General features: G+C 40.3%; 1 protein-coding gene across 23 annotated transcripts in view; it reads left to right on the top strand.

Moving 5' to 3' along the window:
• The window catches only part of dock3 (dedicator of cytokinesis 3), a 939,092-nt gene that overhangs the window by 750,908 nt on the left and 174,758 nt on the right, over positions 1–13,426 (top strand). For all 23 annotated transcript variants that reach the window (XM_069936839.1, XM_069936837.1, XM_069936835.1 and 20 more), the window contains 3 exons: positions 4,379–4,454; positions 5,054–5,154; positions 5,465–5,523. In XM_069936839.1, coding sequence (XP_069792940.1) covers positions 4,379–4,454; positions 5,054–5,154; positions 5,465–5,523 — 236 coding nt within the window. The remainder of the gene's footprint in view (positions 1–4,378; positions 4,455–5,053; positions 5,155–5,464; positions 5,524–13,426) is intronic.

The following is a 13,426-nucleotide window of genomic DNA, read 5'->3' as shown; positions in this document are numbered from 1 at the left end:
GGTGCTCCTGGCGATGGAGATTTTTGTTAGCAGCTGCCAAAAATTGCCTTAAAAAAAATCTGGAGAGAAGACTAAAACACCAAGGAAGCACAGCACAGTTTGAAGTAGTGACTGGCATAACCCAATGAGATGAAACCCTGTTGCCTTCTCAACTAAATGCAAAGGATGAAAACAATGGCTCACTGCTACCTTTGAAAGATTAATTAAGAAGAGCAATAAATGGTGGCCTTTCTCGTTGTCCCCACATCCACAATTGTCTTCAATGAGCATTTCTAAATCAAAAATTCTGATAAGTATCATTTTGTTGGTTTGGTAACTTGATGTGTTCAAATTGGTTACTGAATTACCAGATTACAACAATAACTTCACTTCAAAACATTGAAAGGCATGCTGATTACTGTAAATTGTAAGATGCTTTGGACATTGGAATCTTCTGAAAAGACCATTGGAAATCTAACTTCCTTTTTTATTAGGACTAACTAATGTGCAGTGAATCTCATAAATTCTGGAAAATGGAAATAAGATTAGAAGAACATTAAAATACAGTTCAGGTATAACAATATTGTAAAGGGAGTAGGAGATTGAGATCTTTCATCACTTTTATTCTTCTCTATTGGATACTGATCCAAATATAGTGCAATTCAAATTATATGAGCATCAAAGTAGAAGTAGGAATAGCCCAAGGCCCCTCTAATCTGCTCCACCATGACAAGATGGTGGCTTATTCAATCGTAACTTCAATTTCACATCCCCATCAATGCAGGGTAATTTTTCATTGAGAATTAAAATTTATTGTCATAAACATGTCTCAAAATGTGTTGTTTTGCAGCAGTATTACAAGTATAAAAATTGCTATAAATTACATTTTTTTAAAATAAATAAGTTTGTGCAAAAGAAGAGAAAAGATCTTCAGAGATGTTGACACCCAGGAATTTGAAGTTCTTTACCATTTCCACTATTGACCCTCGATGAGGACTGGTCTGTGTTCTCCTGGTTTCTCCTTTCTGAAGTCTACAGTCATTTCCTTAGTTTTGCTAATGTTGAGTACAAGATTGTTGTTGTTGTTGTTGTAACACCACTCAACTAGCTGATCTATCTCACTCTTGTACGCTTCGTCATTGCTGTCTGTGATTCGGCAAATTTATAAATGGCATTTGAATTGTGCTTAGCCACACAGACATAAGTGTAGAGAGAGAAGAGCAGTGGGCTAAGCACTCATCCTTAAGGTGTGCCTGTATTGATTGTCAGTGAAGAAGTGACATGGTTACCAATTTGTACTGACTGTGGTCTTCCAATGAGGAAGTAAAGCATTCAGTTGCAGAGGGAGGTACAGAGGCCCAGGTTTTCAAGCTTGCTAAAACTCAGCAGGTCAAACAGTGTACTTTATATACCAAAGATAAAGATGCATAACCAACGTTTCTGGCTTGAGCCCTTTATCAAGGTATGGAAAAATGTAAGCAGGCATTCAAACAAAAAGATGAGGGGGAGGGGTGTGCATAGGAGCACGGTTCCAAAAGCAGGAGGTAATAGGTGGAGAAGGGAGGGAGGCCATAGCAGGGGAGGAGGGATGGCTCAGTGTATAGAGAGGGAAGGGGGTGAAGAGCTGAGGGAAAGAAGACGAGAGGAGAATGGAGGGAGAATGAAGAACAAATTAGCAGAAACTGGAGAAGTCGATGTTAATGCCATCTGGCGTTTCAATTCTGTGTCTCATTCCCATATTCACATGTCTGTCCATGAAATCATGTACTATCCCACAAAGGTGGAGGAACAACACTTGATTTTCCATCTGGGCACTCTCCACCTGGATGGCATTAACATTGACCACCAGTTTCTACTAACCTACTTTCCATTCTCCCTTCTTTCCCTTTTCCTTATCATGGCCTGGTGGCTTGCGAGGGTTCACCTTCTTGAAAGATGTTCTGATGTTGGCCTCAAGACAGATAGCATAAGGTTGACAGTTTCTGCAGGGATTCTCACTCATTGGTACTTTTGAATTCTCCTTTTCAAAGTGAGCATGAAAGGTGTTCTGCTCATTGGGTAGTGAAACATGACAGCCATTTATGTTGTTAGGCTTCACCTTGTAGGATATAATAACCTGTAGCCTTTCCATAGCTGGCGAGAATCAGTTTCTAACTTTCCTCAGAATTGCCTATTTGCTGCTAAGATAGCCTTCTGTAGGTCATACCTGGACTTCCTGTAGAGATCTGGATCACTGGTCTTAAACTCCATTGACCTCAGCCTCAGCAGGTTGCAAATCCTTCAATTTATCATGGCTTTTGGTTGGGGTACTTAAGAATTGCGCATGGGCGCACACTCATCAACATGGGTCTTGATGAAGTCAGTGACAGCTGTGGCATGTTCATTCAAGTTTGAAAGTTAGTCCTTGAATATGGATCAGTCCACCAATTCAAGGCAGTCCTGCAGGCTCTCCTGCACCTCCCTCGACTATACTTGCACTGTCTTCATCACTGGTATTATAGGCTTCAGTCTCTGCTTGTTCGCCAGGAATAGAGGTACAACCAGGTGATCAGACTTGCCGAAGTGCAGGAGTGGGATGACTCGGTAGGCATTCTTGATGATGGTGTAGCATGCCTATCAAATATTCTCTGCTTTAAAAATATTCACATTCTGCTTCCATCAATATTTGAGGAAGAGTTTCAAATACTTACAAACCTGTATGAGGGGAAAAATACCTATTCTCTACCTAAAATGTGTGTAATTTTACATAAATCAATGACCCTTAATTCTAGATGCTATCACGAGGAAAGATTCTCTTCACATCCCCAATTAGTCCTGAAAGATTTTATAGTTCAGTCATGTTCCCTTTCACTCTTCTAAATTCAAGCGGATACAAGCCCAACTTGTCCAAATCTTCTTTATAAAGCAATCTGCCAATTCCAGGTGTTGGTGTAATAATATTTCTCTGAAATGTTTCATACATACTTATATGAGAAGATCAATAGGTCTAGATGAAGTCTTACAAATACCTCACATAACTGATCCACAATATCCCATTTATATCTTCAAATCCCATCTTAATGAGCATAGATTTTTAATTACTTGCAAAACCTGTACTCCAACCTTTTGCAAATAATGCACCATGATACCAGATCCCACTGCATCTCAGTGCAATTTTTCACCATTTACATTTTTTTTCCTGACAAAATGGACTGTTTCACTTTTTCCTGCATTAAACCACATTTGCCAGATTGTTACCATTTCACTTACTCTGCCTTTACTCCCTTTGTAGTCTCCTTGGATCCTGTTCACAAACTTATTTTCCAGTCTCTCCTTGTTTTATCACAAATTTAACAGCCTTACTTTTGGTGCTTTTGTATACATTTTATAGTTCAGATACCAGAACTACTGTCTATAGCATACCACTCACTGTATCTTTTTAACCAGAAAAAGTAGGGTATTTGTGGATAATTTTTGGTTACTGTTAGCTGGCCAGTCTTATGCCTATGCCAATGTATTCCCTCGTATACCATGAACTTTAATTTTCTGTAATAATCTTTGATACTGCACCTTGTCAAATATCTTCTGAAAATCAAAGTATGGAACATCCACTGGTTCCCCTTTTTTGACACCTGTCACAGCTTCAAAGAATGCATTAAATTGGTCATACATGACTTCTCTCCCAAAACCTGGTTTAATGTTTTTAATCACAGCTTCCAACATTTTCCCTGTCAAAGATGATAAGCCAGCTGTCCTGTATTTTTCTTAAAATTTCATTTCTTCCTCCCTTTTTGAATAAAAGAGTTAGATTTCACATTTCCATTCTAATGAAACCTTCTGCAAGTCCAAGGAATTTGAAAAATTACATGCCAGACATCAACAATCTTGTTTTAATACTTGAGGATGAAGTCCTTCAGTATTCAGTAGTCAGCATTTCCAAGCAGAGTACCACTTTCCCTCGTGATTTGAATTTTATTGAATTCTTCCTTACTAATTTTGTGATGTTATTTGTATCTTCCAGACTAATGACTGGTAAAAATCCTCATTTAATTCTTAGTTTTCCAATATTAATTCTCTGGTACCATTTACCTCATGCAGTTATCTTTAACCAACATTGTTATTTCATGTCAAGATAATTGAAAATGAGGGGAGTTGTTAAAGCATCTTATTTTTATATACAAGATTATTAGAAGATAAAGTTATTTATTGCATGTCAATTTTAAGTGAAAGACAATAGCATCATTAGAAATAATTTTTTTAATTAAATATGAACTTGGAGAGAAATTGAAGGATGTTACATGGTTCTTTCTGATGAGTTGGCATCAACACAGAAGCCACAGATCACTAGACAGTTGATTGTGGGTGAGATCAATGGGACTCTAAATGGCTGTGGATTTACATTTGGACATTTATTTTACAGTATCATCGTTACCACTATCCAGTATCTGTCTCCAGCATTGCACAAAAACTTCACAGAAACAGATTTCGATTTCAAGGTGGGTTGGTTGTTTATTTAAAATTCTTTTTCTTTTCTTCTTTGGCTTGGCATCACGGACGAAGATTTACAAATGATTTTGTTTACTGCTCATTTTTTAAATCTTATTTTATTTATATTTATATGACATTTATATGGATCATGGTGCTCCTTATGATGAAGTATTCTGTCACCATTGTGTTAAAAATCTAGACTCAGTTTAAAAATATAGTAGTAAATATCCCTAGAGCTACAATTCCCAGAAAACTTGAGAGGGAAATTGAGCAAGGGTTAGAGAGCCCACAAGAGAGAATTTTGGCACGTTGTATGAGAAAAGTACAGATAAAAAAGGTGAATCTTTTTTCTCTGTTTGAACGTTGAATTTATGAAAATTCCCACTTTCACTTCTATCAATGAACAGATGCCTCAGGTTGCTCCTAGCACATCTTAAATTTATCTTTGTCCAGTTTAACCAATGCTCTTTTGATATAATCTGAACAACTCAGTGACTCCATGACTGCCTTGTTATGACATTAGTAGTGCACTTAGACTTGGTTCTCCTTTAGAGACTTAAATTTAGTGGTCTTACTGGAAAATTTTTATTCTGACTTCTTTCTTTAGGTGTGGAACTCATACTTCAGCTTGGCTGTTCTATTTATAAATCAGCCTAGCCTTCAACTAGAGAATGCTACTCCAGCCAAAAGGAAGAAGATTCTAGATAGGTGAGTGGTGCCAACTTTAGTCTTTCATCTAACACGTGAGTTTTTCCTGCTACAAGAGACCTTATCTACTGCTGAGATGAAGAACCTGTGTTGAAAGTTACAACTTCACATGGGAAAAAAATGAGCATTATATAAAATGGGCATGAGAAGGTGCAGAGCCATATACAAACAAATTGTCAACTTTCTTTTCTCTTCAATGGATGAGACCAATCAATAAGTGATTGAATTTCCACCTTTTCACATACATATTTACCTTCTGCTGTCAGCATTGGCCTGATGTGTTTTTTTTTCCACATTCTCTCCTTGGTAGATATGGTGACATGAGGGTGATGATGGCTTACGAACTTTTCAGCATGTGGCAGAATCTGGGTATGTTGTCTTCATTCAATTTCAATGGGAAAATATAATGGAAAATTGACAAGGGAAATGCAACCTGGGGGCTTTAAATAAATGAACTGTCAATTGTTCTTTGAGAAATTTTGGGGAAGATGAAAAACCCAAATTCAGGAAGTAGCAGGAGTGAAAAGAATAAATGGTTAAGTTATCAGGGCACAATGATTGATTCTCGGGTTTGTAATATCCTATTGTCAAAATACTGACCATACAATCAAGGGCAACAGCTCATCAACAAAGAAGGCATAAGCCATCTCCTGGCCTCCCTCAGCATGCCCAACAAAACCAGGGGAAACTATTTCATAGATTTTGGGGAAACCATAGCATTAATGAAGGATTACAAAACTCATTCAGATATTAGGGACAGGACCCATTGCCAAATCAAGTTTATTGTATTCTCATTGTACAAGTACAACCTGACGAAACAGCATTGTCCGGACCTTAGTTCAAAAAAAAAAGCAGACATAATGCACATACAGGCAAGCAATACATAGACAGGACAAGTATTTCATCTATATAAATAAATAAATATTGCTTCATGAATATGAGAGATCAGATGGTTAGTGTGAGTAGTTCCTTTGGTTGTTCAGCGTTCTCACTACCTCCACACTGCCACAATGTGGAATGGGGAACAGTGGCTTTAGACTCACTCAAACAACACCACAAGATGCAGGAGACTGTTTCTGACCATGCACTTCAGAATCAGCAACCCCTGCCAATTTATGTACTAATTCAAACAGGATTCTCCCAGGATCCTTCCTTCATGCGCACTCTTTGAGATTGGTTTTAAGGACTGCCCAGTTGATGAGTCCTGAGAAGTCATGTGCTAGTACTGCACTGGAGTTGTGTATGGGAGCACATGACATGTCAAGAGGAAAGGCAACAGCAGCTATTTTACACTTAAGATAATCTGCATGTGCAAGAACAGTAGACTGTTAGGGTGGTTAGCCTGTGTTAGTATACTAAACGTGATCTAATACAGTGGTTCCCAAACTTTTTCAGTCAGCTGCCCCCTTGGCCTCCAGGCCACATCCTGAATGTCCCCCCGCATACAATGGTGCTGAGGGGGTGGTGATAGTGGTGGCACTGAGTGGGGTCAGTGGGGAGTTAGTGGATGCACTGAGAGGTGGGATTAGTGGCGGCACTGAGAGGTGGGGTAGTGGTGGCACTGAGAGGTGGGTAAGTGGTGGCACTCAGAGGGGGTTAGTGGTGGCGCTGAGGGGGGGGTTAGTGGCGGCACTGAGAGGGGGATTAGTGGCGGTGCTGAGAGGGGTTTAGTAGCGGCGCTAAGAGGGAATTAGTGGCGGTGATGAGCGTGGGGTAGTGACACCACCAATATGGTGGAGCACTCATAAGAGTGCCTTATCGCCATTTATTTTGCTCACTACTGCCACACCAAGTCTGGGCAGAAAATTACTTCACTGGCTTCTTCATTAAACTTTGCAGCAAACTGAATAATAAAAAGATGGAAGGTTTGGACCGCCCCCTATTTCCTCACTGCCCCCTTTTCCCTCACCGCCCCCTTGGATCTTTGCACCCCTCATGGGGGGGGTAGCAGCGCTCACATAGGGAATCACTAATATGTGCAACACCACATAATTTATGCAGTTCCCCTTAGGTTATGGTTTTTTTATGAGGTCTGTATTGCCAAGGATTCCCTCCCTCACATTCTAATTTATTGGGAAAATATGTTCAAAATTCAGATTTATTGTCAGAGTACATACAACCCTGAGATTCTTTTTCCTGCGGGCCAGGTAGAATTTCTACTTTTTGGTAGTGTAAAAATATTATACTGAAGAAAAGATACATAAACAAAAGAGAGAAATGTAAGCAAGAAGGAAGTGCAAACAAACTATTTGTCCAATACAGAAAGTAAATATTCAATAATAAATAATGTGTAAAGAAAGAGTCCTTAAGTGAGTCTCTGATTGAGTTTGTTGTTTAGGAGTCTGATGGTGGAGAGGTAACAACTGTTCCTGTACTTGGTGGTATGAATCTTGTAGCACCTGTACCTCTTTCCTGATGAGAACAGAGCATGTCCTGGGTTGTGTGGATCCTTGATGATTGCTGCTCTCCGACGGCAGCATTCCATGTATATTTTCTCGATAGTGAAGAGAGTTTTGCTCCTTGCTCTTGGTGACTTTGTGTGTGAGGTTGTTGTTGGTGCACCATTTAGCCATGTTTTCAATCTCCCTCCTCTATGCTGACTTATTGCCCCATTTTTATACAACCCACTACCATGGTATAGTCAGCAAATTTGTAGATGGTGTTATTATCACACTGAGCCACACAGTCATGGGAATACAGTGAGTAGAACAGAGGGCTAAAAATGCAGCTCTGTAATGCTCCAGAGCTGATGGAGATTATGGAGGAGATGTTGCACTCAATGTCACCAAACCTAAGGAGCTGATTGTTGATTTCAGGAAAGGAAAGCCAGAAGTATAGAATCCAGAGATCATTGTGGGATCAGAGGTGGAGAGGGTGAGCAAATTGAAGTTCCTGGGAGTTACTATCTTGAAAGATCTTGCCTGGACCAAACCAATGGCATAATGAGAAAGCACATCAGCGCCTCTACTTCCTCAGGAGTTTACGGAGGTTTGGTATGACATCAGAACCCTTGCAAATTTCTACAGAGGTGTGGTAGAAAATGTGCTGACCAGCTGCATCATGGCCTGGTATGGGATAATCAATACCCCTGAGCATAAAGCCCTCCAAAAGGTACTGGACACAGTCCAGAACATCACAGGAAAAACCCTCCCCACTATTGAGAACATCTACAGGGAATGCTGCCATCGGAGGGCAGCAGCAATCATCAAAGACTCACTCTACCCAGAACATGCTCTGTTCTCACTGCTGCCATCATTAAAGAGGTGTAGGTGCCACAAGACTCGCACCACCAGGTTCAGGAACAGCTGCTGCCCCTCCACCATCAGATTCCTCAACAACAAACTCAATCAGGGACTCATTGAAGAACTCTTGTGCACTTCATTGATTTTTTTTCTGTATTACACATTTTGTTTAAATTCATTATCTGTTTACAATTCTTTATCTGTTTACATGTATATGCTGTGTACAGTTTTTTTTTGCATTACCAATTGGTGGTAATTCTGCAGCACCTGCAGGAAAAAGGAATCTCAGGATTGTATTTGATGTCATATATGTAACCTGACAATAAATCTGAAATCTGATTTGTCATGTCATACATTGTTTTGCGGCAGCATTATAGATGTAAAAATTGCTATAAATTGCATTTTTAATAAATAAATTAGTGCAAAAATAGAGAAAAGTGAGGTAGTGTCTGTGGTTCATTGTCCATTCAAAAATCTGATGGTGGAAGGGAAGAAGATGTTTTTGTATCATTGAGTGTTCATTTCGGGCTCCTGTACCTCCTTCCTGAAGGTAGCAGTGAGAAGAGGGCATGGCTGGGTGGAGAGGGTCCTTGATGATAGAGGCTACTTTCTTGAGACACTACCTCTTGTAGATTTCCTTATGGAGGGATGATTGATGGCACTGGCTGAGCTCACAATTTTCCTGTCCTGTGCATTGGCACCTTCATACCAAACAATGATGCAACCAGTCAGAATGCTTTCCATGGTACACTTGTAGAAATTTGCAAGAATCTTTGGTGGCACACCAAATCTCTCAAACTCCTAACGAAGTATAGCCACTGGTGAGCCTTCTTTGTGATTTCATCGACATAGAGGGCACAGGAGAGATCTTCAGAAATATTGGCACACAAGAATTTTAAGTTTTAACCCTGCTTATCCCTGTTCTCCTAATTTCCCCTGCCTGAAGTCCACAATCAGTTCCTTTGTTTTGCTAAAGTTGAGGGCAAGGTTATTGTTTTATGCTTATGCCTTGAGTTACTATTTCACTCCTGTACGCTTCATCATTGCTGTTCAGCTGATGACTGTAGTGTCATTGGCAAGTAGGAGGAAGAAAGTATTTTAACATGTCTTTGTTGTCTGAAGTCTTTTTACACCTAAGTGGCCATATGCACTGTCATTAGTTTCAATATTATATTATATGGCGAGCTCTCCACTGGCCACCGTGACAGAGGTGCACCAAAGAAAAGGTACAAGGACTGCCTAAAGAAATCTCTTGGTGCCTGCCACATTGACCACCGCCAGTGGGCTGATAACGCCTCAAACCGTGCATCTTGGCGCCTCACAGTTTGGCAGGCAGCAGCCTCCTTTGAAGAAGACCGCAGAGCCCACCTCACTGACAAAAGGCAAAGGAGGAAAAACCCAACACCCAACCCCAACCAACCAATTTTCCCTTGCAACCGCTGCAATCGTGTCTGCCTGTCCCGCATCGGACTGGTCAGCCACAAACGAGCCTGCAGCTGACGTGGACTTTTTACCCCCTCCATAAATCTTCGTCCGCGAAGCCAAGCCAAAGAAAAGTTTCAATAGATATGAGGTAAGCCTTGAGTACAGTTTCCAGTCTATGCTGTTAATTGTCCTTAATCTTGAATTTGAACTTGAATCAGCACTAACATAGTCTCTGCAATTGGCTTCAGGGCCTCTCTTGCCCATCTCTTGCATTGTTTCTTTATCTTCAATATGTTGGTCCAAAAGCTGTGGTTATGTGGCTTACTATTGCCACCAGCCTTGATCAGGCTGTCATTACGGGCACCCAGATAGTCACTTGGGGTGAGCTACTTAACACTCAATGTAACACAGCATCAGTTACAAATCTCCTTTTGAATACTATCAAATAGTAATGGTTACATATCTTTTTCCCTCCTCTGGTGTCTGAAGCTGTTCACCTTACTCCTGAACCAGTTAGATGTCTTATAACAATCTCATAATTATTTTCTGTGCCTTGCTCCTTTTCTCACCTGATCAGCTAAAAAGCCTTCAATGTTTTTGTTGGTCTTATCTTCTTCTCTGATTGCTTTGCCATTAACTTTTCTTCAATTAAATCTCACCTCAGAGCAATAGCTCTGGTTTCTTCATTGGTAATAAAGGCACTCTTCTCATGGTTTTACAGTTCTAGCCTTAGGAAAAATTACCACTGACATCTGCTTATGTCCAAGTGACAATAACATCAAAAATTCATAATCTCTAATTCAAGTAGTTTATAGCTACAATTTTTTATGTAATAGTGCAAAGTTCTTTGGTACTATTGCTGTTGAATTGGTTCTGCTGTGTGCAGAGAAATTTATGGTGCATATCAAGACCATATACTATACCATGTTGGTGATTTGAATGCAGTTCATCTTAAAGTTCAACATTGTAATTAATACTTCTCAACCCAAAATAGATGACCATGTGTTCAGAAAGACATAAGAAAATGTTGAGATTGTAGCATATGTGCTCGAGTGTGGAAGGAAGACTCGAGGAGTCGAAATTGAAGACTACTTTGTTGCACCAGCAGCTCTGCTTATATGGGCCCCTGGCGCTAATGTCAGGTCCTATGTCATTGGAGCACTGACCTCGGGTTGGCCGGCATTCCCGCCAGAGTTCCCCGACTTCGCACCATGTGGAGGTCACCTGAGATGACAGTCGGTGTCACCCCCAAGGTCCGCGTGGTCACCGTGTTCGTTGGCCATCTTGCAGGTTTGCATCTCTGAGCGGGCCGCTACAAGATGTCACGCAATGCTGCTTTAGGGTCAATACAAAGAATAAAGCATTTCCTTGTCTCTTAAATCAACTTTATCTCGGCCTTCAATATTATCTTTACTTGATCCTATTGTGTTTTAAGTTCAATAAATATCATTGCTGAAAACAGTGTTAGATCTTTGAACTATTTCTTCAAGACTATTTCTTAAAATACTGAATTTATTGTCATCTAAATCCAAAAGCAAATTCAAAATGAATTTTTTATTGAGAGAAATTTAGAGAATGGAAACTCACCAACAGAATCATAGATGGATTTCAGGCAAATTAGATGAAGAATTGGGAAAATAAAGACTAGAAGGGCTGATAAAATTAACGAATTAAATCGAAAATGCTTGGCACATTAAAAAGTTTATTGTCATCTGATTGTACAAATACAACCTGACAAACAATACATATGCATGACAAGTATTCATATATACAAATATATCAATAAATATTGTTTCATGAATATGAGAGTCTCAGATGGTTAGTGTTAGCAGTTCCTTTGTATATTCAGCATCCTCACTACCCATGGGAAGAAGCTGTTCCTCAGCCTAGCGGTACTGGCTCTGATAGCCCTGTATTTCTTTCCTGATGGAAGCAGATGAAAGATGTTCAATGATTTTGTGTGTCTTCTTTAGACAACAATCCCAGTACATAATGTCGATGAGGGAGAGGGAGGCTCCATTGATCCTCTCTGCCACTTTTATGGTCCTATGGATTGACAGATCAATTTAGGATGCTCTCAATAGTGCTCCTATAGAAGGATGACATAATGGTGGTCAGGAGTCTTGCCTGCTTCTGTCTTCTCAGGAAGCGCAGTCATCCAAGGACCTTGCTCTCCACTCTCTCTACTATAGAGTTGTTGATGTGTAGTGGAGAGTGGTCGTTCATAGTCCTCCTGAAATCCATGATCGTCTCCTTCATCTTGACCACATTGAGACTCAGATTTTAACTCTTGCACCATTTCACAAGATTTTTCACCTCTTCTCTGTTGCACTACACATTGTTGCTGATGAGGCCAGCTACTGTTGTGCCATCTACAAACATTTTTTAAATTTTTTTTATTTTTCACACTATGAACCATACTGACCAAAGTACACACAAACATTTCCCTTTTGAATGTACACAGTGTCATTTTCTCCCCTTTTTCTCCCTTCCCTTCCCTCCCTCCTTCACCCCCCCTCCCCACCCACTCAACGTTCAACCTATATGATACATTAAACCCATTAAACAATGTCATCACACAATGAAAATAAACAAGAAATTTGTGTCTTCTACTTTTACATACTGGGTCAGTTCATTTCGTCTTCTTCTCCTACTGTCATTTTAGGCGGTGGAGGTCCGCGGTAGGACTTCTCTGTTGTGTTCCATGTACAGTTCCCAAATTTGTTTGAATACTGTGATGTTATTTCTTAAATTATATGGTTTTTTTTCCAGTGGAATACATTTATTTATTTCTATGTACCATTGCTGTATTTTCAGGCTGTCTTCTAATTTCCAGGTTACACTGTTGGAGCTGAACCTGGTGATTCAGTCATGGATTAGGAGTGGGCTGAGCACACAGCCCTGAGGTGCACCAGTCCTCATTTTGATGGTGCTCAGCATTCTCCTACTGACCTGGACAGACTGTGATCTTTCTGTTAGGAAGTCCAGGATCCAGTTGCAGAGAGGGATGTTGAATCCCAGTGAGAACAGCTTCTCCATCAGTCTTTGGGAATGATCATATTAAATGTTGAGCTGAAGTCAATGAACAACAGCCTGGTATATGAGGTGCCATTCTCCAGGTGGGCCAGGACCGAGTGAAGCGGCAAGGCAATAGCATAGTCTGTGAAACAGTTTCTTCTATAGATGAATTGAAATGGGTCCAGCATCACTGGAAGGCACAAAATACGAAAGTCGCAGACATTTTGATTGTACAGAAATCCTGGAGGAACTCAGCCGGTCTATCATTGTCCGTAGGAGGAAAAGGCATATTACTGACATTTTGGGCCTGAGCCCTTCAAGGTTTAAGCAAAAATAGGAACCCCTACCCTTAATCTTCCCCATCTCCTTTCCTCTAGCTCTCTCTGTCTGTCTCTCTCTCTCTCTATCTATCTCTCTCCCCTTTTCCTTCTGTGATGCACCAGCGATGACTCCAAAAGAGTAAAGTTGAGCAAACTGATAGGCTTTTATTTGCTATAGAACAAAGGGGCGTCCATGCTGCTCACCTGTCCTGCACTGGGGAGGGGACTATGGAACAGTCAGCCAGTGGGGTGCCCAAACAGATAAAT

This window comes from Narcine bancroftii, chromosome 5 (assembly GCF_036971445.1).
Source record: "Narcine bancroftii isolate sNarBan1 chromosome 5, sNarBan1.hap1, whole genome shotgun sequence".
Taxonomy (NCBI): domain Eukaryota; kingdom Metazoa; phylum Chordata; class Chondrichthyes; order Torpediniformes; family Narcinidae; genus Narcine; species Narcine bancroftii.
Note: the sequence above shows the minus strand (reverse complement) of the source record. Positions and strands in the feature narration are given on the sequence as shown.